Source organism: Mytilus galloprovincialis, chromosome 4, assembly GCF_965363235.1.
Source record: "Mytilus galloprovincialis chromosome 4, xbMytGall1.hap1.1, whole genome shotgun sequence".
In the NCBI taxonomy this organism is placed as follows: domain Eukaryota; kingdom Metazoa; phylum Mollusca; class Bivalvia; order Mytilida; family Mytilidae; genus Mytilus; species Mytilus galloprovincialis.
Window position 1 is genome coordinate 104,233,253 of NC_134841.1, and position 26,283 is coordinate 104,259,535.

General features: G+C 34.1%; 1 protein-coding gene across 2 annotated transcripts; it reads left to right on the top strand.

Moving 5' to 3' along the window:
• On the top strand, positions 1–26,201 carry LOC143073717 (uncharacterized). 2 transcript variants are annotated; one of them, XM_076249482.1, is made up of 11 exons: positions 1–145; positions 4,551–4,839; positions 10,411–10,521; positions 12,549–14,327; positions 15,316–15,449; positions 15,855–15,973; positions 17,215–17,358; positions 17,744–17,889; positions 22,616–22,770; positions 24,653–24,794; positions 25,557–26,201. In XM_076249482.1, exons 1-11 carry the CDS (start codon positions 95–97, stop codon positions 25,757–25,759), a joined length of 3,273 nt encoding a protein of 1,090 aa, XP_076105597.1. In that variant the 5' UTR covers positions 1–94; the 3' UTR covers positions 25,760–26,201. The 2 variants fall into 2 exon arrangements, with proteins under 2 accessions (XP_076105597.1, XP_076105598.1); XM_076249483.1 differs by lacking the exons at positions 24,653–24,794; positions 25,557–26,201 and adding an exon at positions 23,836–24,242.
• The last annotated feature ends 82 nt before the right edge of the window (positions 26,202–26,283 follow it).

The window sequence follows — 26,283 nt, forward strand, 5'->3', positions numbered from 1 at the left end:
ACAAACTCGCGGGAATATGCAATCTTTAGCTAAAAATCATCATGCCAGAAAATAGGAAAAAATAAGTGATATGAAATATATTTGAAGATGAATTATGGACGAGGAAGACTTTGACTACATTCCTTTAATGAAAAAGAAGAAAAAGGTTGAAAACAATAAGTCAATATGATATATCTCATAACTGTGTACTTCACAGACACTTGTTAAGGTTTATGACCCCTTCTGTGCCCTGTGAATTACGATATTTTCAAACTGCAATAGTATCAAAACATCAAAGATAATGATTAATATAGATGGGCCATTTTGTACACATACCAAGGGGAAACTTCAGGCAAAGCATCCTGATAATGCTGAAGTGCAGTGGTTACGATGTTTGTTGTTCTTCTTCTTCCAATACAGTGCAGTCCTCTAATTGAGTATTATCGCACTATTGCCCATGCTGGGTGTGACAACAAAGGTGCAAGAAAATATTTACAGGTGCAAGTTAAAAACAGTCTGATGGTGCGATTAAGGGATACTGCAGCTCTGCCTCAGTACCCCTGCTTGAAAGCATCTAGTGAGGTACTGTCCACCAAAGGTTGTGGGAGGCCGTTCCATATCCTTATGCTGTCTGGGAAGAAGGAATGTCTAAGTTGAAGTTCTGGCATACGGTACGAGAAATCGTGTTGTGTGTCCTCTTGCTACAGATGATGTAGTGTGTAGCTCTAGCGTTGGTATTGCTGCGAGTCCATTTACTATCCTGTACATCATTACTGCTTTGCAGTTGGCCCTCCTCTCAGCTAGTGGTTGCCACTGTGGAGTTTTTAAGCAGTTAAGCTGCTTTATGCGAGCACCCTAGATTTCTGTTCTACCCAATAAATGCTGAAATATGTGCCACTTTTATTATCTGGCTGGCTATCATGTTATTTATAAATAATTGGACACTTTTTTCATACTTTTTATTCTGGAATATAAAATTTTTTTCCATAAAAACCTTAAATGATCGTCGAATCACCCAAAAGTTTTGAAGTTGCACATAGGAAGTAGTGCTCGATAGAAATCCTTCTATAGTTTATTATCCCCTGTGCTGTTGGCTAAGATGTCAAAGAACAATTGTATGAAATATTTGATCGCCGAAAATCTATAAAGATGAGTCGTTTACATTTTCCAAATGGCAAAAGTCGTAGGAATATTGTTTGTCATCGATACGTATAACATACGTCAGTAGTCTATTAATCAGCTGATATAAGTTGGCGGCAATTTCAAATTACATACATTGTAGAAGACGAAATTTACATACCTTTTAAATTGGGAGGATTCTGATGATACATAGGTACACTATTATTAATCATTTCATTCGTTTTTTTGTCTGAAATGATTGAGATTATTTAAATCATCTTAATTCAGTAATCTTAAATGTATGCTCATTTGTATTCTTGTTAATATTATTCCGTTATCTCGTAAATGACCTTCATGCTTGTAAAATAAAGTTGTTGTTATTGTAATTTTCTCATTGGTCGATGTCAACAAGTCAAGGTCATTTCAAGATTGTTTGGCTTTGGTGTTACATAATGCTACACGTGCTTTGATTTAGCTCAATGTGCTTCAATAAATACTGAGATTAAAAATTTAACAACTGTTTTCTAAAGGACGGCATTATTGAACTTCCAAAGTCGCATATTTTTGTAAAATATTAAGTCCGAATCTGTGACACGTATTACACCGTAATTGTTTTTGATTTACAAGGACTTTTCGATTTCCGGTACAGAAAAATACAACTTTTTTCGATGTTTCTTTTTATATTTTTTCACATTTAAACACTCGTAAAGAGTTTTTGAATCATTTCTATGCGGTTCCTTCAGCAACTTGATGCTGGTAAATGATTTTCCATGAAAATGATACGAAAAGAAATCGCATGATACGATAAAAAGGTAACGAGGCTCGAGAAACGTTTATGTTTTCAACAATTTGAAGTTACAAACAAGTTAAACCGTAATCAAGATATTTTAATTCAGTTATAATTTGAGACGTTAATAAAATTGAGAATGAAAATGGGGAATGTGTCAAAGAGACAATAACCTGATCTAATAGCAGACAACAGTCGAAGGTTACCAATAGATCTTCAACAGGTTGGGAACAAACCCCCTGTATGGTGATTATACCTGTATAGAAGGATAATCCTTCTTTAGAGGGATAAAATTATCCCTCTATAGAGGGGTATTTTTGTTTGCACTGGATTTAAAGCAAATTAGGGCAGAATGGCATTTTCTAGTTATATTGGCCAAAATCTCTAGCATTATAGATGCATTAACATATGCACTTTACTAAAAATTGGGATAACCAGTTTTCTGCTAAAGTGACAAAACTTGCAATCTATTGTATACCTACCTGAACACCTGATCAACAACAAAAGGAATAGTTGACCTTTAAATTTCATGTTAAATCTATCAATAGAAATTCTGTTCAGTGAGGCATAAGTGAGTAGAATTTACCTGATCATCACAGCTTTCAATCATGGTGAACAATAGATTTTATATTTAGTCAGATAAGCATCAAACTGGGCATGTGCATATTAAATTAATTACATCAATTGGTGCATAATAAGTAGAGAATGCCATTCTGCCCTATTTTGATTTAAATCCAGTCTTAACAAAAATACCCCTCTATAGAGGGATAATTTTACCCCTCTATAGACATGATAGAAAGATTATCCCTCTATACAAGTATAATCACCATATAGAGGGTTTGTTCCCAACCTGTTCAATGCAGGGAGAAACTCCCACACCCGGTTTGCATTCGCTGGCCCCTTTGTACTATTTCAGTGATAATCATTGATAATGGGCATCATACTAAAATCAGAAGTATGCACAAGAAATTAAAATCTAAAACAATGTACATAACAATTATGAAAAATAAATATGATATACAGCAACAATCACCACATTAGTGGGTCCTCACTATGGACAGGTACATACAGTGTGGCGGCTTAAACGTCTTAACTGGCACAAAACTCTCCCCTAACATGGGACAGTGTATGTGCATAATCTCAGACATTGGAATCTATAAATATAAATTGGAAATAACTTTTGAAAGTGGTAGGATTGCATAGCGTAAACATTACTGTACTTGTAAGCATTATTTGATACTTTAGAAATAGCTGAGAACAATGCCTGAGATAAATATTTTCACTAATTCTTTACACTATTCATCTGAACTTAGCCAAGTTTGCCTTTGGGTTTTTGATTAACTGCCTATAGCACCCTTGGTGCTTTGATTAGCATTGATGTAACACTGCTGGTTTGTTGGTAGTTGTTCAATACAAACCGGGCTGATCTTCTTTGCACACTTTCTAATTTCTGTATGTTAAGGTTGGTGAACGGGTCCCAGACTGAGCATGCCTACTCAAGCAATGATCTTACTAGCATTGTGTAGCATACAGCTTTTGTTTGTTGGGGACAGTGCTGAAGATTTCTTTGGATGAAGGCCCTGGTTGAATTAGCCTTTTTAGCTATACACTCTACATGTATGTGGGTGATCCAATTAATAGTTTTGTGGATTGTGACGCCTAGATATTTTGCTGAGTCAACCAGTTCTAAATTGTGCCCATGAATGTTGTAGCTTGTTAGATGTGGTTTGCGCTTGTTGGTAACGCGTAGCAGTTGGCATTTGCTGGGATGGAATTCCATTTGCCAATCAGATTCCCATCTGAGCAAGTTGTTCATGTCTTCTTGTAGTAACTGGGAGTCTGCATCATTTTGGATCCTTCTGTACATTTTGTTTCCCCAATGTTTTTGTAAATCATGTGAATCTTTGTCTGATGATATATATATTGTAAGTTAAGCTTTATATATTGTATCGCCTGTACTTGTTTCTATAGCTATCATGGTATAATTTATTGATGATGGTAAAGTGACAAAGAAAGAAAAGACTACATTTGTACCTCATTGTGATAAATAATAGACCACTATTAAGTTAAGTTATGTCCTTTACTAGAAATGTTTGTCGATTACACACATCTCTGTTACATCATTTACCAAATAGTGGGAACCCCTGTATCCATAGTCCAAATAATAATGACGTCTCAAAAAGCTATACTAAGTATATTATTTGCTTTGACACCTTCCTCCTGTGATGTCAAAATGTTGAAGCCATTGTTTTTTTATTGGTCTCTCAGAGGGAACCTTGTATTGGGCCTCTTTGTACAACTTAATTACATTTTAACACCTCAACACAAAGAGAGTGTAAGGTGGCTTGGAATTACTATTACTAGACCTCAAACCCCCATTTGACTTGAGGATACGTTATGTCACCATCATGCACATAACAAGGTGTGGTCACATCAACTTGAAACATACACATGTAATAAATTAGTACACATGCCCATGGTATTAAATTGAGATGTTTACCTTAAAAATATTTGCTGAATAATGACTTTGGCCCTAATTTCAATGAATTTCCCAGTACAGTGAACTTTGACACATACTGTGAGCTGGCCATGGGAATAATTTTCTACATGTTCTATGTCTATAGGCTCTTATTATTTTTCTGATTTTTTTTTCTTCATTTTTCAGAATTTGGTTACAGAAGATAAAAAGAAAAAGGAAGAACACACTAAAAAATTATCGAGGAATAAAAAAGGAGACAAGAATAAGGCTCAAAATAAGGAAGATTCCACTCCCTCAAAATCTCAGGGACAAACTAGACAGAAGAGAAAGACACCGAAGAGCAAAACTCCTAAAAGAGAAAGAAAGAAGTACGATGGATATTGTCCTGTTTGTCAGATGCCATTTTCTGCCTTAGTGATAGAAACTCCTTCCTGGCATGCAGCAGAATGTATAGATAACTATAAACCTGAATCAGGTAATCAGTGTTCTAGCCAGGATTTGAAGAGGGCAGGGTGCTACGTAATCAGAATAATGGCAATTTTACGCATTAATTATGTCACTGATAAAAAGGCAATTATTTAAGTCTGATAATTAATTAACACATAACTTTAATGTGCATTCTTGTAAATTCAAGTTTCAGTTGAATGGGGAAACTGAACTTCCTGTTCATGGAAGAATTACGAATTTAACGGTATTTCATAGGCAGAAATTGCTGATTTTTCCGCGGTTAAAATGGCAGGGCGCCCGAGGGCCTGCAGAAAAAAGGCATGGGCGTCAATAAAAAATGGAGGGCGCTGCCCACTGTTCACACTTTGTAGCTAAAACACTGGGTAATGATGTTGGTAACGGTAAACCATGAATTTGAATGTTCAATATCAACAGGTACAAGTTTCTATTTTTACAACCTCAGTCCTCAGCCTACATTGTAATAGTGCTTGTATGCTGACTTACAATGTAGGCAAACCATGAAATCATATATCTACGAAAAAAAACACTTTTTGTCAATCCCGAAAAAATTGGTATCCATGCATGAAAATAAAATGACTGTAAATTCAGAAATTATTGCATTTGGTTCGAGACCACAATTGTCGTCCCTTGATTTTCGTTGTTCACTAATATAGTCCCTAGTGTTGACAGTGGGTTACTTGCCATTAATTTTTATACCCCTTCCAAATTGATTTCTTTATGTTTAATGCCTCAAATTGCAAGTAGGGGGGTGAAATTACACTGTAAAAAAATTTGGGTCCAGAATTTTAATGGAAAGTAGTGATTAGGTCCAGCTGAAAAAGGTTAAAAATTAGCACTTCGGAAGCTGTCAAAAGATTTCAAGACGCCCTAAACATAAAACTGTCCATATTTTGAGTTAGAGCCGATGAAGTTTTCTATAATTTTGATATAATTTGTCCAAAAAGTAGTACAACACACTGTAAAAATATTATGGAGAAAGCACAGGTGGGATTTTTTTTATTTTCATTGATGTTCTAAAAGAAATGCACTACGAAATAATTGTGGTCTCGGACCTAAGAGGTGAAATCTGTAAATATAGAATCTGTACTTTGGCAACTTCCCTAAATGATTTGATGGTGTCAATTTGTCAAATAGCATGAAACTAAAGGATTTAAACTTTTATTTTATAGAATTTCTGCAAAAATGACCAATTTTGGCATTTTATGGTCAAAATAGGCATTTTATAGATTTTTCAATATTGATGCATATATGGCATCCTTATTTTCAATCTGACAGGTTTTCATGTGTCAATATTTGTGTTTCTATGCTTTTATCTAGTTCTTTTACTTATTTATGAACTCTGAATCTACAGAAAAGAAGATTATCTCAGACAATATGTGCTAAATGTGTTGTATAAATGACCCTTATCTAACGCCCTATTTGGATGAAGTCAAAAGTGGGGAGCTTGGTACATAAAATTTGAAGTCCATAATAAAGACCTCACTAAATTTGTATCAAAAGCACTTTGCAAAGTCTATTGTACCTGTTCCATTTCACATAATATCTTTCTGTTCTTCTGTAGGATAGCAAGTGGTTTAAATATAAGCCTGTTGAGAATAAATTGCATGCAAGTTTTCCCCTAAAAAGGCAAAAATCTTTGTATCAGACCATACTGTCTGTAAGAAAAGTTAATTGCAAGAGTTTGTGCTCAGATTTGTTGTATCATGTCACATGAGTATAGAAATGATAAAAAAGACACACATTTTTATTTCTTATAGCCTCAATATGCATTTTTTAATGTAAATATGTGGCACGGCCTAAATAGACCCTAAATTATTTCCAGTGTTACTTGGCCTAAGACCCTTTTAAACTAATATGATATGTTATTTGTAACTTTTCTTTCCATTTAAAGTACATTTAATACATATGTAAGGATTATTTATAACCAAAAAGCTTCACAAATTTAAAATTGCTGGAAAATATCACATCTTCATGTAAGACCCCCTTCATTGAAAAATCTCAATTTTTAGGCACAGGCTCATATAAATTTGACTTTTGAATAATTATACTAAGTCTGATAAATCAAATGAGTACTCTATTGCTTTTAGTACATGATAATTGATATATTAAGGCATTTAAAAAGTTTTTTTTTTCTCAATATTTTTATTTTTAAAGCCCCAAATGTTGATAGTTGAAATTTTTCAATTTTAACGTCAAAATTTAGCACGCAAAGATGAGTATAGAATTTAACATACTGTCTATAATATATATCCTATTGTTATGAAACTTTGTAAGCAGTGTTATAATTTATTAAGCTTTGGTCATACCAAGTTTTATTAAGATTATTCCACTCTTTCTATCCTATTAGGTCCGAGACCACAATTGTCGTCCCTTGATTTTCGTTGTTCATGAATATAGTCCCTAGTGTTGACAGTGGGTTACTTGCCATTAATTTTTATACCCCTTCCAAATTGATTTCTTTATGTTTAATGCCTCAAATTGCAAGTAGGGGGGTGAAATTACACTGTAAAAAAATTTGGGTCCAGAATTTTAATGGAAAGTAGTGATTAGGTCCAGCTGAAAAAGGTTAAAAATTAGCACTTCGGAAGCTGTCAAAAGATTTCAAGACGCCCAAAACATAAAACTGTCCATATTTTGAGTTAGAGCCGATGAAGTTTTCTATAATTTTGATATAATTTGTCCAAAAAGTAGTACAACACACTGTAAAAATATTATGGAGAAAGCGCAGGTGGGATTTTTTTTATTTTCATTTATGTTCTAAAAGAAATGCACTACGAAATAATTGTGGTCTCGGACCATTTTGCATGTATTATTTATTATTGGGATTTTTTAAGAATGAACACTCATGCGAGATTAATAATTGTGATTTCAGAAAAACCTGCATACATTTATATGCATCAGCTATCTTAATGCAAATCTGTATTATTGTGATACTCACCCAGGTGCGTTATTTGCATTAATAAAAAGCTCACATAATTTCTGAATTTACAGTAATCAACAGAAGTTAAATCTACATCTTTAGCAATAATAAAACATCTGCTTGCGGGAGATAAGGGAACCAGGATTCTTTGAATGTTACAAGCTGCTCTTAAAGTTCTTCTAGTTTCATTCTTTTTTGTACAGTTTTGCTACCTGTGATGTCTCTCAATTCAGCCTATCAGTAGCCATGTTTTGCTACCTGTGATGTATCTCAATTCAGCCTATCAGTAGCCATGTTTTGCTACCTGTGATGTCTCTCAATTCAGCCTATCAGTAGCCATGTTCTGCTCCCTGTGATGTCTCTCAATTCAGCCTATCAGTAGCCATGTTTTGCTACCTGTGATGTCTCTCAATTCAGCCTATCAGTAGCCATGTTTTGCTACCTGTGATGTGTCTCAATTCAGCCTATCAGTAGCCATGTTTTGCTACCTGTGATGTCTCTAAATTCAGCCTATCAGTAGCCATGTTTTGCTACCTGTGATGTCTCTCAATTCAGCCTATCAGTAGCCATGTTTTGCTCCCTGTGATGTCTCTCAATTCAGCCTATCAGTAGCCATGTTTTGCTACCTGTTTTGTCTCTCAATTCAGCCTATCAGTAGCCAAGTTTTGCTACCTGTGATGTCTCTCAATTCAGCCTATCAGTAGTCATGTTCTGCTACCTGTGATGTCTCTCAATTCAGCCTATCAGTAGTCATGTTTTGCTACCAGTGATGTCTCTCAATTCAGCCTATCAGTAGCCATGTTCTGCTCCCTGTGATGTCTCTCAATTCAGCCTATCAGTAGCCATGTTCTGCTCCCTGTGATGTCTCTCAATTCAGCCTATCAGTAGCCATGTTTTGCTACCTGTGATGTCTCTCAATTCAGCCTATCAGTAGCCATGTTTTGCTACCTGTGATGTATCTCAATTCAGCCTATCAGTAGCCATGTTTTGCTACCTGTGATGTCTCTCAATTCAGCCTATCAGTAGCCATGTTTTGCTACCTGTGTTGTCTCTCAATTCAGCCTATCAGTAGCCATGTTTTGCTACCTGTGATGTCTCTCAATTCAGCCTATCAGTAGCCATGTTTTGCTACCTGTAATGTCTCAATTCAGCCTATCAGTAGCCATGTTCTGCTCCCTGTGATGTATCTCAATTCAGCCTATCAGTAGCCATGTTTTGCTACCTGTTTTGTCTCTCAATTCAGCCTATCAGTAGCCATGTTTTGCTACCTGTTTTGTCTCTCAATTCAGCCTATCAGTAGCCATGTTTTGCTACCTGTGATGTCTCTCAATTCAGCCTATCAGTAGCCATGTTTTGCTACCTGTGATGTCTCTCAATTCAGCCTATCAGTAGCCATGTTCTGCTCCCTGTGATGTCTCTCAATTCAGCCTATCAGTAGCCATGTTTTGCTACCTGTTTTGTCTCTCAATTCAGCCTATCAGTAGCCAAGTTTTGCTACCTGTGATGTCTCTCAATTCAGCCTATCAGTAGTCATGTTTTGCTACCAGTGATGTCTCTCAATTCAGCCTATCAGTAGCCATGTTCTGCTCCCTGTGATGTCTCTCAATTCAGCCTATCAGTAGCCATGTTCTGCTCCCTGTGATGTCTCTCAATTCAGCCTATCAGTAGCCATGTTTTGCTACCTGTGATGTCTCTCAATTCAGCCTATCAGTAGCCATGTTTTGCTACCTGTGATGTATCTCAATTCAGCCTATCAGTAGCCATGTTTTGCTACCTGTGATGTCTCTCAATTCAGCCTATCAGTAGCCATGTTTTGCTACCTGTGTTGTCTCTCAATTCAGCCTATCAGTAGCCATGTTTTGCTACCTGTGATGTCTCTCAATTCAGCCTATCAGTAGCCATGTTTTGCTACCTGTGATGTCTCTCAATTCAGCCTATCAGTAGCCATGTTCTGCTCCCTGTGATGTATCTCAATTCAGCCTATCAGTAGCCATGTTTTGCTACCTGTTTTGTCTCTCAATTCAGCCTATCAGTAGCCATGTTTTGCTACCTGTTTTGTCTCTCAATTCAGCCTATCAGTAGCCATGTTTTGCTACCTGTGATGTCTCTCAATTCAGCCTATCAGTAGCCATGTTTTGCTACCTGTGATGTCTCTCAATTCAGCCTATCAGTAGCCATGTTCTGCTCCCTGTGATGTCTCTCAATTCAGCCTATCAGTAGCCATGTTTTGCTACCTGTGATGTCTCTCAATTCAGCCTATCAGTAGCCATGTTTTGCTACCTGTTTTGTCTCTCAATTCAGCCTATCAGTAGCCATGTTTTGCTACCTGTGATGTCTCTCAATTCAGCCTATCAGTAGCCATGTTTTGCTACCTGTTTTGTCTCTCAATTCAGCCTATCAGTAGCCATGTTTTGCTACCTGTGATGTCTCTCAATTCAGCCTATCAGTAGCCATGTTTTGCTACCTGTGATGTCTCTCAATTCAGCCTATCAGTAGTCATGTTTTGAGCAGAACATTCACGTTTTAGAGCTAATTGCTTTACTCAAGTATACAAACAAATAAGTAGCCAAATGTTTGTCTTTTCAAGTTTCTATGGCCCTATTTATTTTGACCTGCAGTGTTGAGAAGCAGTTTAAACAGATATCATTTGTATTGTAGAATGTTCTGAAGGAGCAGACTGTGATTGTACAATACAAAGCCATTTCTGGAGGTTTAGTCATAAACAGTTGGCCGATTACAGACAAAGAAAAACAAGAGCTGACCAGATAGGTAAAAACAAATCATTTGTTTACAGAGACTGTGAAGTGTCTAGGACATATTTTCTTTTTTGTGCCCCTGCTGTAGCAGAAGGGCATTAAGTTTTACCCTTGTCCGTCTGTACGTCCGTCCATCCGTCAGTACATACATTCAAAGTTGATTTCCGTTCTATAAATTTAATTTGCCTCAACCAAATGTTATGAAACAAACACACCATGCTTATTACCACAACACACAGATCAAGTGCCAATTTTGGTGGCTTCACTTTAATTCCAAAAAAAACCCAACAGAACCATGTTATTTCATTATATGCGATTTTATGCTATGAATGGAATGCACAAGTATTTTGATAAGCCCATACTGCATAGTCAGCTATAAAAGGTCACTTTACGAGACAGTTCCTAATCAGCTCAGAAAAGATTCGGCTCTAAGTTTAACAGTTTAATAGACAGATTGGCACTGTAGGAGACATATTTTATAATAGACGTGATTAATGGACAGTTTGGTAATGCAGGAGACATTTCTGGACCAAGACAAATTAGTACCTCTTTTCCTATCTTATTCTGTTTCTTTATAAAAAATACCATACCGGTAATTTTTTTTTCATAAATAATTTTTAAATAAAAATGAAAAAAATATTTACCATAAAATTCACAAAATCATATATGATAATATGTAGGAAAAAAAATATACTTGCAATATGGTGACCTATAGTTGTTAATTTCTGTGTCATTTGTTCTCTTGTAGAGAGTTGTCTCATTGGAAATCATACCTCATCTTTCTTTTTTTTATGGATTGCATTTGAATTAAGTTTTTTTAACTTAAAAAAAACCAGGATACAAATCCAATAAGTGTACATTGACAGGCCTAGTATCAGACGGTGACTCATGTACAGAGTCTGATGAGACTTTGGTATTGTTGAAAACTAGAACCTTAGTTCTGTGAAATGACTAGATTCAGTTGTTCTCAAAGTATTTCAAAAGATATAAATCAAATTCTGTTCTATTGTTTTAATTCATTTTGTTCCTTGAATCTATTTGAAATGCAAAAAAGGTTATTATTAAGATTTTTTGGGACAAGTTAATATTTCAATCGGACAAGTTAGTTTGGGTATTTACTTGTCCTGCTGGACAAGTTGGAAAAAAAGATATTATAGAGGCCTGCACAATCTTTGAAGTATAAGGAGCTTGCAATCAGCGACGATACACTTAAAAAGGTGGACAAAAATTAAGATTGAAATTGGGAATGTGTTTAAAAGTAAAAACACAAAAATACTGAACTCCGAGGAAAATTCCAAAAGGAAAGTCCCAAATCAAATGGCAAAATCAAAAGTTCAAACACATCAAATGAATGGATAACAACTGTCATATTCCTGACTTGGTACAGGCATTTTCTTATGTAGAAAATGGTGGATTGAACCTGGTTTTATAGCTAAGTAAACCTCTCACTTGTATGACAGTTGCATCAAATTCCATTACATTGTCAAGATGTGTGAACAAAACAAACAGACACAATTAAGGTAAAATGTCAACAATAGGGACAGCAACCTGACCAGAGAGCAAATAAAAACCCAAAGGCCACCAATAGGTCTTCAACACAGTGAGAAAATGCTTTACTATAGTCTGGACTATTGTCAATGTTGTGCAAAATAAACCTGTTGTGCTTTAAAATTTGTAAAGTGTGGTAACATATTAGTTTTTTTTCTGTCAATCTTGTACCTGATACCTGTCATACATATACATGTATATCTACTTCCTGTTGACTGACATTTTGAATCTTTCAATATTATTGAATGATTGGAGGAAGAAAAAACCCAAAAAACCACGACTTCATTTTAAGTCACATGATCAGTTGTAACCACTTTTCCGAACTGTCAGACAATTTCTTTCTGTTTTAGATACTATGAGTTGCAAGTGGGAAATCAATTAGCACTACAACACATGAACTACTGTTTTGTTTGACCCATTATAACTGCTCTATGTTTCTTCTATGAATGAAGCATGTAACACATTTAATTATAGTTATACTTTCTCTTACAGACAAACAAAAGAAAGGCAAAACTAGACTTAACTTTGATGGAAGTAAAACTTTTTCAGAAACAGAATTTGAATTGTCTGAAAGTTCAAAGAGCAGTAGATCTGTCTCATCACAAATAGTCAAAAACCATACCTCTAGTAACTCACAAGTAGTCATTGATATATGTAGTTCATGTAAATCTGGATCCTCCCAAGAAGACACTGACAATAATGTTGCAGTCATAAACAATATTACAAGTAACTCCCCAGAAGTCATAAATACCAGTATATGTAGTTCATCCAAACCTCAGTCATCACAAGACTACACTGAGTATAATGTTGTAGTCACAAATGATACCTCTAGTAACTCCCCAGGAGTCATGAATATATCTAGTCCTTCTAAATCTAAGTCTTCACAAGATGTCACAAACAATACTTCTGATTACTCCCAAGGGGTAATAAACAAATGTAGTCGATCTGATTCTAAGTCATCACAAGATGTTTTAGATGATGATGATGAGGTGAAAAGTCCACGAGATTTATCCACTTATCTTGAAGAGGCATTCAAAGAGGCAACATATTGTTCTCAGAAAAGTGAAGTGATAACCTATGATGAACCACTAGAATCGTTAAAACAATGTGAACATGACATGCAAACAAGTCAGTATGTGAAATCTGAAAAAGAAAAACAGATTGGTGTTGATTGTGCCGATATAGATTCTTGTCTTAGCCAACCACTCTTTGAAGACGATGAAATAGTACAAAGTGGTAAATCTGTATCTGATATTGATGCCAGTGAAGATAGTAATTCTCAGTCAAAGTCTTTCTTTGCTAATTACAGGAGAAGGATGGAAAGTGTAGAAAACACCAATTCTAATGACTCAGAAAAATCACAAAAGTTCTCGCAACAAAGCTGTAAAAAAGAGTATAAGAATGTGAATATTGAGTTGACATGTCAAAATTCGGAAAAACTAGAAATTGAGGGAAATGAATTTGCAGATAAGAACCCAAGTGATGTAGAATTCAGTAATATTGAAATGACAAATAAGCTTCCTACTGATACAGATCTTTGTTTAAGTAATGAGCAGAAAGACAAACATTTAGATGATTTAGTCATACTCGATACAGACGACACTGATAGTGATGTGCAATATATTTCAACCTGTGATGTTAAAAAATCTGATAGTGTTCCCTCCTCTCAAGGATCAATTAACTCTGCTTCAATGACTGGGACAAAAGGTGCAAAAAAGTCTAAAGTTGTTAATCTAACGGGATCAAGTAAAAAATCTAAATTGTCAAAACAACAATCTGATATGAAAAATCAGCCATCTTTGTTATCGTTCTTTTCAGGATCAAAGACAGACAAGGGGTCGAAAGATAAAACAAATACAAACAATAATTATATTCCAAGTAGTACTAACAATTTTGTGAGTATTAAGAGTAAATTGAATGGTGCTATTCCTAGTCAGCTGTCCAGTACAGAATCATGTGACAGTTTTGTTAAAGAGAAAAATTTAAACACAGTTTTAATGAATTCTATGAAAAGATCAAGAACCGAACCTTGCATAGATTTAGACGCTACCTCAAAAAATTGTAAACCTGCGTTAGTGAAAAATGCAACTGATATTTTAATTAGTTCAGTTAGCAAACATGTTAAAGAAAAAGAGTCACTTCCGAGGACCAGAAAAATGATAACTAAAGATGACAAAGAGTTACAGAATGTACTTGGTGTTGAGAACAGTGGTAAAGGAAACCAGTCCACAAAACCAGTTAGATATTGTCCATTTTACAAGAAAATACCAGGTTTGACATTAACAATAATCATGATCATTGGAATTTACTGAGATTTAATAGCATTATACTATATATATATATATAAATGATATATGATATAAGTCAGTTACAGATTAATGTTCTATTATCAGTTTTCATACATGTCAAACATGTTTGATTGAAATATAACTTCCCAATTAATTTTTCAATGGGGTGCATGCAGTAAGGGGAATATCCAGTCTATTTAAACTTCTGTTTTATTTGAAGCTAAGATGATTTCTACTGGAGTCACTTGTCTTCATGATAAATAAAATCATGTCATTAAGCATGAATATAACTGTGTAAAAAAGATGTGGTATGATTCATAAAGAGACAAATCTCCACCAGAGATCAAATGATTTTAATTGATAAAATTGAGAATGGAAATGGAGAATGTGTCAAAGAGACAAAAACCCAACCATAGAAGAGACAACAGCAGAAGGTCACCAACAGGTCTTCAATGAGAAGGTTTACCATATATATCATACATACATGTACATTATGTAGGTATCTTAATTAGAAAAAAATATGATTATAGATCATGTAAATGTAGATATCTTGGATATAAAATGTTTAAATTGATAAGAATTATTATTTTCAAGAGCTGAACTACATGTATATGTGGTATGATTGCTATCATTTAAATGGCAATTAAAGTTATCTGAACTAAGTGAAGACATTTCTTAACATTGAGACTACAATGTACTAACTTTTGCCTAAAAATTAATCGCATGATGCAGTGTTTTGTTTAATGGTTTAATAATTATAGCTTATAATAGATGTTTTGTTTAATGGTTTAATAATTATAGCTTATAATAGATGTTTTGTTTAATGGTTTAATAATTATAGCTTATAATAAATGTTGAATTTATGAACATGATTCTGTTTCAAATTGATACAGGGTTTTGTTGTATCGATATCTAAGGATCGGCATTTTATGTTCAGCATGTGATTTGATTTTTTTTTTTTTTTTACATAGAAACGGGATTTACAGTAGATGCCTTCTGTTATGGTAATGTCCCAGGATGCAAAGCCTATTTCCTGTCACATTTTCATTATGACCATTACAGAGGACTAACCAAAACATTTTCAGGTCCAATTTACTGTAGCAAGGTATTTATCATGATTATTAATTTATTGATTTACAATATAAAGGTTTACTTCCAAATAATTTAATTTTGGATGTAACATGTCTTCTGATTGGCTGATAGTTATTTGTCTATAAGCTCATAGCCTTAGGCAATGGGAGGCATTAAGTGTTGCCCTTGACTGTCTCTTCGGCAGTCACATTTTGTTTCCACACTCTAAACTTTTGTTTTCCTTATCCAAATTTTATGAAAACTTATACACAATGCTATGACTCAAAACAGGCAGACAGAGTAGGTAGGTTGACAGTGAGTCATTCTTGTCCTGGGACACATTCTTCTTTTATTTTTTATTTTTCTTAAAACTAGTGGCTTTAACATGTATTTTATATTCCACCTGTAGTAATACATTATAATGTTCTGTACATTGTAGGTGACTGGTAACCTCATCAAGTCAAGGATAGGAATCAACCCAGATTTAGTCCATGATTTACCCATGAATACACTATGCACTGTGGAAGGCACTGAGGTCTTACTTCTAGAGGCTAATCAGTAGGTCTCAAATATTGTTTAGTCCAAATAACTGTACTGTTAGGGCACTGTAGATTGATAATTGGATGGCATCTAGTATCCAGTTTGTCTGTCATCATAGGCGGATCCAGGGGGGGGCTTGGCTCCCCCCTTTCTTTGGAAAAATTTTGTTGACTATATAGGGAATCACTGAAGTATGCCTTGAGCGGGCCAGTCAGTCAGCGGGCCCCCCTTATAAAAAGTTCTAGATCCGCCACTGGACTCATATTTTCACAAATAATATCTGCTCTCTAACTTTAAACCCCCTGGTAGTTCTGTGAGTAAACATGATTAAACACCACTACTAGAAGATGTGTCTAGAACAAGGAGGAAATATATATACTGAAAGTCAAGGTCAAAAACAGTTTAGCCTGTTCACAAAAAATATTTCATCACTGCCACTCTAAAATCTCTGACAGAGTTTTGCTATGGCACTTTGCATGATTATTTTCCACTACTAGAAAAAGTGTCGCATATAATAAAACAGAAGAAAACCTTACATTCAAAGTTAAAAAACAATCATAAAAATAAAATTGAGAAAGGAAATGGGGAATGTGTCAAAGCCACAACAACCCGACCATTGAGTAGACAACAGCCAAAGACCACCAATGGGTCTTCAATGTAGCGAGAAACTCCCACACCCGTAGGCGTCCTTCAGCTGTCCCCTTAAAAAATATGTATACTAGTACAGTGATAAACTCCAAATTATACACAAGAAACTAAAACTAAAAATCATACAAGACTAACAAAGGCCAGAGGCTCCTGACTTCGGTTAAACATGTTTATGAGATCTCAACCCTCCCCTATACATGTACCTCTAGCCAATGTAGAAAAGTAAATGCATAACAATACGCACATTAAAATTCAGTTCAAGAGAAGTCCGAGTCTGATGTCAGAAGATGTAACAAAAAAAAATGACCTGACAACAGTATCGTAACTATATCCTTTCTTAATAAGTCTGTTTAAAGGTTTTGTAAGCTTTTGAGGTGAATACTGACATTTTAGTGCTTTGTAAAGAATATTACCATAAAAGATTAGATGTGAAATACCTGGTAGTATAAGATGTCTGCATGTTGAGTTATATTTACGAATTATATCACTTGATTTCTGCTTTTTACTTGATCAGAAAATTGGTCAGATGACAGTTAGTTATGTTATTACAAATATATGTAATAAATTTAAAACAATAACTGAATAATCATAGCAATTTTTGTCTGTTTCAGTTGTCCAGGATCTGTCTTGTTTCTGTTTAAGACACACCAAGGAAAGTTAATATTGCATACTGGAGATTTCAGAGCTGATCCGTCCATGGAGGAAATGAGTTGTCTACAGAACGTACGACTACATCAGCTATATTTAGATACGACGTAGGTGTAATTATTGAATGCATAATCTCTAAACCTTTTACATTCATCACGATCACAATAAATTGGTATCCAACATTTGTCCAAAGACCAACTCGTTAGTTATTGTTAGGTAGCTGTTCAAGATTTGCTGTCTTTCCATAAATTTCTAAATGAACTGCTATTTACTTGTAATAAATAAATCTCTAAAAATGTAATAGATAGTCCCAATCAGGCCATACTATAAAAACTATACAGTCTCCAAACAATTATCATAACGAAAATCAGCAATTATGGTAAAGAAAGTAAAACAAGGAAATACACTGCTTAGACATTAAATACTGATTTTAACTATGAGAAAAACTATCTTAAAAAATATTTGTCATCTTGCCTGATTCATCTTTTGCAGATATTGTGATCCAAAGTATGCATTTCCACCCCAGAAACTTGTGATTGAGTTTGGTGTTTCCTTGGTGGAAAAAATATTGGCAGAGAAACCTAAAACCTTGGTAGTTTGTGGATCCTATACAATAGGGAAAGAGAGAATATTTACAGGTTGATATTTGATTTCAACAAAATCATCTTTTTGTAAAGGAAAACTTTCTTTGGCATGTCTTGTAAGGATGAAGATATACCAGCATTTGTTAAACTGTTAAAACTTTCAATATAGTCTTAAGTAGGCTTTACCAATTTTACAGTTTATACTAAATGTTTCCATGGTGGAACATTGTAAAACCAAATATAATAATACAGCCCAGTTAATATCACCCTTTTCACATTTGAAATGAATTGTTCCTTTTAAGCTCACCTGGCCCAAAGGGCCAAGTGAGCTTTTCTCATCACTTAGCATCCTTCGTCTGTCGTCGTTGTTAACTTATTACATTTTGAACTTCTTCTAGAGAACCACTGAATGGAATGAAACCAAATATGGCATGAATGTTCCTTATGAGGTGCTGACCAAGTGTTGCTACTTTGTAGCAGATCCATCATCCAAGATGGACGCCAGCAGGGGACTTAGTTTAACGTAGGACCCTATAAGAAAAGCATACAAATGACTTCTTTTAGAGAACTACTGAATGGAACGAAAGATCCATCATCCAAGATGGCCGCCAGCGGGGGACTTAGTTTAACATAGGACCCTACAGGAAATGCATACAAAAGTCTTCTTCTAAAGAACCACTGAATGGAATGAAACCAAACATAGCATGGTTCCATCATCCAAGATGGACGCCAGTGGGGGACTTAGTTCAACATAGGACCCTATGGGAAATACATACAAATGACTTCTTCTAGAGAACCACTGAATGGAATGAAACCAAACATAGCATGAATGCTCCTTATGAGGTGCTGATCAAGTGTTGTAATTTTGTAACAGATCTATCATCCAAGATGGACGCCAGCAGGGGACTTAGTTTAACATAGGACCCTATAAGAAAAGCATACAAATGACTTCTTTTAGAGAACTACTGAATGGAACGAAAGATCCATCATCCAAGATGGCCACCAGCGGGGGACTTAGTTTAACATAGGACCCTACAGGAAATGCATACAAAAGTCTTCTTCTAAAGAACCACTGAATGGAATGAAACCAAACATAGCATGGATGTTCCTTTCCTTATGAGGTGCTGGCCAAGTGTTGTTACTTTGTAGCCGAATTTTACCTTTTTTTTATATGATTTCAAAATCCCAAGTAGAATCTGGTGAGCGATACAGGCTCTTAAGAGCCTTAGTTATTTTTGGAAAATGACGCAGTCATTGTTCCATAACTGCCGACCTGAACTTCATAACATTTCTCTGCCTACCGCGCTTGGTTTCGTATTTACTGTTTTCCATACAAACTGGAATCTGCTTGTGTTATCATTATGCATGATCATTGTGTAGTTATCAGCCAGGAACCAGTTTACACTCGGTTTCATAATTTACTATACAAACAAACTGGTTCCTGCTTGTATTCCACTACACTCGAACAAAGTGTTGTAGTTTGACGGGAACCAGTTTAGAATTTGTAAACTACAAAACGTAATCGGTTATTGTTCATTCCGTTTTGGTGTTTCATACCGACTTATATGGTTTGAATAAGCTTAAGACCCTTCAAACATTAATGTGATAGGTATATTAAAGACTGTTTTACAAAAGGATGGAACTGTTTTACTTTCAAAGTCGTACTATAATGATATCTGTCATGTACGGATTTCCACTCTCACCTGTTAATTTCTTCTTTTACACGTGCTTTTGAAACTTCCTGTTTAAACATCGCAAGTTTCAAAATTGTTATTTGAGTGAATTAAACTTATTTTAACAATCATGAAGCGTTCCAGAATCATTTTCAAGCAGTTTCTTCTTCTCTTTGATGATGGAAAATAGGTTTTCTCAAGAAAATACCGCAAACGATCGCAGAGGAATTGAAACGTACAAGTTAAGTCGGCACCTGGTTAAATTGGCATCTAGTCAAATTGGCACCTATTTGACGTCAATTCGGCATCCAATAATATTTGTTATAATATTTTCTATTCAATTAATTAATAACTGTTACCAAGTACATAGTGAATATGTTGTTGTGTATTTAGGTAAATAAGGAAACCAAAGTGAATATGTTGTTGTGTATAAAGGTAAACAACGAATCCCTTACCCAACTGTTGTTTTAACAATTAGACAATTATTAAAATAAAATGGAAAACTATGAGTCCCTTTCAATAAATCAAACTTTCATGCCAAATAATTAGCAAATTTAAGGTGTTTTTTCAGTAAATAAACAGCATTAAACCAACAATCCTGTAAAATGCTCAACTGGTTAAAATAATGCATAAAAATATCCAATATCTCATGTATTAGTCCAAATAATTATGACGTCTGGGTAGGATATTTTTTTTTTTTTCTGGGCATCCCAGAAAAAAATTAACATAGCCTTGCGGTCATAGGAAGGTGTCCCAGAATGAAATTAAAAAAAGCCTTGCCAGACGTAATAATTATTTGGACTACTCATATATACATTATATATCATTAAAAATACACCAAAAAAGTCATTTAGTTGAGAAAAATAAATATATACAAAATGTACATGAACACCCAAAAATGTGAAAGTTAGAATTTAACTCTTTTTGCTTCAATACTGAAAAAAATTCTGGCAACCCCTTTCTTATTTTTACTCTTTTTGCTTAAAATACTGTTAAAAATATATATTTAACATGGGTGACGAATTGACTATATCAGGTGTCGATTTAACCAGGTGCTGATTTGTCTAGGTGCCAATTTAACCCGGTACCGGTTTGACTAGAATTCTTTGACAAATGTTTGAAATTACCTGAGTTTCATTAGACCTTTGATAACAGTAACAAAAAGATTATTTACTTAATATTTTGTGGGAGAAGGGGGTTCAGACTGTGGTATCAGGTCTGTTCGCGCCCAATACACTTTCGCACCCTACATGTTCGCAGCTCGCACGTTCGCACCCAAGGTCCGTTCGCACTCTACTCATTCGCGCCCAATTTTAATTCAAATTCAAGTTGAATAATTAGAAAATCATGATTGTTGTTTTAAATTGCTTTGGTGTAAATACTGAATGTATTTATAGCTTGGTATGAGTAAAACATTGAAGATTTAAAAGGAAAAATACAAAAGATAATTGTTTTTAACAGCTTGGTCCCTTTGATCTGAAACAACGAAGCAATAAAATATAGGAACTAAAATATAGCAATCCACTATTATAACCAAAACATGATAAAATTTATTCAACACACAGAAAAAAACATAGTCAGAATCTCACTTCATTTTGAAACAGTCAATGAAACAAAGTTATAGCAATACACTAACAAAAACATGATTAAGAGTTATTCAACACAAAATAAAACGTTGACAAAATACCACTTTATTTAGAAAGGATTATTATTATTTTTAACAATACCCTATCCAAAACATGATTAAGATTTATTCAACACTTTATTTTTGAGACAATGACAACAATTATACTTATAAGAAAACACTTGCTTACAGAGTTATTAAACACAAAACCAATTAAGATTGGGTGCGAACATGTAGGATGTGAAAGTGAAAGGGGGCGAACATGAGTGGGCGCAAACGTGAATGGGCGCGAACGGACACGGATTCAGACTATGTACCAGTGAGAAATATACAAGCCTTTCTACGGTATTTATTTGTACAATTCAGGTAGTCTTGACCTATTCATTTGTCTTAAAAAAAACACAGCCAGTTGTCACCTTCACTTCACACACACACATATACAAATATCAATTATATGCTTACGAGACATGTTGCATTGTTAAACTAATTAAGGTATGTGAAAATCAAGACTTGCATAAAAACTATCCCAATATTAGAGACAGTGGCGTCATTTTTCCTCAGAGCTTTCAGCTCTTTGATTTCTTGATGAGATTCATGTAGAAATAGTTGAATTAAAGTATGTTGACAGTAGATTGGATATTTACTTTGGAAATTTGATTTAAAGATTAAGGATATTCTTGGATGAATTTAAAAAAATCAAGAAATTAAAATTGATACTATAAGTTGAAAGAGCAGGAGTTAAGGAACAAAATAAGCTAAAAATACTGATAGGTGATGGAGCTCCTTTTTGAGATATTTGAGTTTTAAAAAATGCCGGCAAAAGGCTAACTCAGACATTTACCTTACATTTGCATTTGGTATTATTTGAGTCTCAAATCGAAGGGGGGGAAAAAAATCAAGAATCTGCTTAAATTTTGGTAAATAACCCTTCATGAGCTAATGAAGACTTTTATGAAAAGAAAAATGGGTGTTATGAGGCAAAATATTTTACTCTGTATTGTTGGGGGAAAAAACAAGGAGTCGAAAAATCTGACACAAATTTCCAAAGCCTCACCTAAGTACATCTTTAATTAATTAAAATTGTCTATTGTATCTGGCATTATAATTGGGAAATCACTATGCATGCCATAAAATGGTTTAATTTTATGGAGTGTAAGTTTTATGTTAACTAGAGCCGTAACGTTTTGAAAAGTTTTATTTTCAGGTTTTTCTGGTCCTTGTTTCTATCTTTCATAAATATCGTATTATGGGACTTGTCATAATCCTGACAATTCACAAAAAAAACCTTCAGGGAATTTCCAACTTAGAATAAAACATATATAACTGTATATGATTGTATCTAGGGATCAAATTAAAACTTTCCTAATTTTACAAAAGAACATGTAGATACAGTTTGTTCTTTTTTGCTGTTTAAATATTGAAAATAATGACTCTTCAAAATATCCAAAAACATGGTGAAATCTCTGTTTTAATATTTTTTCAGCCATTGCGAGGAGATTTGACTGTAAGATATGTGTTCAGAGAGACAAGTACAAAGTCCTGGAGTGTTTAGAAGATCCTGATCTCTCAGCCAGATTGACTTTAGATGCCAATGAAACATTTCTCCATGTCTTACCAATGAAAAAACTTAATCTGCAAGTATGTCATTGAAACAATACATCTGTAGGGCTAGGAATTTATTGTTAGAAAAGAAACATCTATTGCAGGACTGGTTAGGTTAATAATTCCTTATTTCATTTTTGTGCTATAACATTTTTAGTCCTTTTATAATCTACAACTTAAGCTATCCCTTTGATATTTTCAGTTCTCTTTGCTCCTTTTAAGACAGTAGGTTATTCTTTATTTTTTTAATATTTAAATCTGTTTTGCACTAATTTACACAGTTATTACTTTTGAATTGGGGAAGAACAGATCTCTGTCTGCTTGTGTTACAAAAATATAGTGAAAAACCATACCTGCAATATTGGGCATCCTTCACAAAATAATATCCTGTTGAATATACAAGATTAGGAAATTTTACTAAAAAACTGCTTCCTTGTTAACCAGTGAATTCCTCAAAGGAGATAAGACAGTCACACAGAAATACCTTCTCCTCAGTAATATACATGCCCTAGTATTTGTTTTGAAACCATTTGCAAAACTTTTGAGTATGTTATTATTTATTATACAGTATTTATAACAGCGCATTATATAATATTAAAATTACCCTAAGCGCTTTACAATATATATCCATTCACATGTATAAGTATTAACAATAAAATATGAAAGCCCATGTTTAAAACTTCTAAAACAAAAAAACTTGAAAAAAGTATGTGTAGTATCTTGTTTATAATTTACTTTTATAATTATTTCAGGGTTTACATGAACATAGATCTAAGTTAAGAACAGAGTATAATAATGTGGTAGCCATAGAACCAACAGGATGGACTTACAATGATAAAATGATTATAAATTATCTTCCTTTTTTCAGGGCTTAAATGAACATAGATCTAAGTTAAGAACAGAGTATAATAATGTGGTAACCATAGAACCAACAGGATGGACTTACAATGATAAAATGATTATAAATTATCTCCCTTTTTTACAGGGCTTACATGAACATAGATCTAAGTTAGAACAGAGTATAATAATGTGGTAGCCATACAACCAACAGGATGGACTTACAATGATAAAATGATTATAAATTATCTCCCTTTTTTTCAGGGCTTACATGAACATAGATCTAAGTTAAGAACAGAGTATAATAATGTGGTAGCCATACAACCAACAGGATGGACTTACAATGATAAAATGATTATAAATTATCTCCCTTTTTTTCAGGGCTTACATGAACATAGATCTAAGTTAAGAACAGAGTATAATAATGTGGTAGCCATACAACCAACAGGATGGACTTACAATGATAAAATGATTATAAATTATCTCCCTTTTTTCAAGGCTTACATGAACATAGATCTAAGTTAAGAACAGAGTATAATAATGTGGTAGCCATAGAACCAACAGGGTGGACTTACAATGATAAAATGATTATGAATTATCTCCCTTTTTTACAGGGCTTACATGAACATAGATCTAAGTTAAGAACAGAGTATAATAATGTGGTAGCCATACAACCAACAGGATGGACTTACAATGATAAAATGATTATGAATTATCTCCCTTTTTTACAGGGCTTACATGAACATAGATCTAAGTTAAGAACAGAGTATAATAATGTGGTAGCCATAGAACCAACAGGATGGACTTACAATGATAAAATGATTATAAATTATCTCCCTTTTTTACAGGGCTTACATGAATATAGATCTAAGTTAAGAACAGAGTATAATAATCTGGTAGCCATAGAACCAACAGGATGGACTTACAATGATAAAATGATTATAAATTATCTCCCTTTTTTACAGGGCTTACATGAACATAGATCTAAGTTAAGAACAGAGTATAATAATGTGGTAGCCATAGAACCAACAGGATGGACTTACAATGATAAAATGATTATAAATTATCTTCCTTTTTTCAGGGCTTACATGAATATAGATCTAAGTTAAGAACAGAGTATAATAATGTGGTAGCCATAGAACCAACAGGATGGACTTACAATGATAAAATGGTGTCATTAGATCAAATCAAACCAAAAGGAAATAAAGAAATTAAAATATATGGTATGTCAGTTCACATTCATTTGTTTATTAATCGTACAATGTACAGGTATATAATTCTGCCATAGACAACAACAAAGGCATATTTGATATTTTCATAAAACAGATGAACATGGGCTACAAGATGGTGACTTAGGTCATTGTCCATGATCTTTAAACTTAAACATTTTTAATGTTCAGCACTGATCTCTGATACAAAATGACCAACAATTATATATTACATATAAGTATAAGGAGGCATCTAGGTCAAATATAACAGCTTCTTACAGAAATGGGTTCACTGACACATATTTTTGTCTTTGAGCTCAATAAAATTTTACAATAGAGTGCAGATATATCTTGTAGAAAAAAATTAGTAGGTTGTTGACACTTTTGACCTGCAATCATTTTAAAGTGGATGTAAGCGAATATAGGTAACCATACAGCCTTCAACAATGAGAAAAACCCATAGTGTATAGTCGGCTTTAAAAGGCCATGACAAGGAAAATGTGAAACAATTCAATTGAAAAAACTAACAGCCTTATTTGTAACAAAACCATTAATGAAAAACAAATATGACAGACATGAACCAATGACAACCACTGGACTACTGGCTCCTTGAACTCAATAAAACATGTTCACATACCATATATGGGTTTTGTCCCATGTTCCACAGTTAAATTAACATCTTTGGCAAAACACTGCTTGTAGGGAAATTATGGTAAAAGGTAGAAACAAAAAAGGTAGAAACAAAAACTATTTATTATTGATAAATACTACTTTTAGGTTTACCATACAGTGAACATAGTAGCTATCTAGAATTAAAAAGATTTGTACAGTATATCAGACCTGATCAAATATTGCCAACGGTAAACAATGGCAATCCAGCTTCTCGTAGGATGATGGAAGCCTTATTTGAATCATGGATGAATGAAGACAAAGCAGAAAATAAACCAAAACAGACTAAGATTGGAGCTTGGGCAAAGTAACTTGAAGGATAATACGTAATGATAAGTGGTTATAAGGGAGAAAACTTGTCTGTAGGATAATGATAGACAGAAATAAATTCATGCAGACAACAATGAAGGAATGGACAAATTTGTATAGCAAAAGATAGAAACAAAGTCACAGAGAATATGACATTTTGAGAATAGCAAAGTAACATTCCTACAAGACCAAAAAAAAAAGTATTCAGAACACAATTTAACTTAGTGTGTTACAAAATCACTTTTGTGGATGGGCAGAAATTTATTCCCAAATGCCAATTGGAACATGGAGTAGTGACCAATAAGAGGGGTGCTATCGTTAATGCCAATTGAATGAAAGAAGCTGTCATTTGTTTACAGTTTTATTTAGATATATAACTGCATGTATTAACTTTTTGTTTTGTATGAATGATATATTTTTGTTATTAATATACATTTTACAAAAGTGTTCTTTTATTTTATCAGCCAAATCAGGGTTTCAGCTGACGGTCACCAATTTCACAATTTGCGATAAAATAATAATTGTG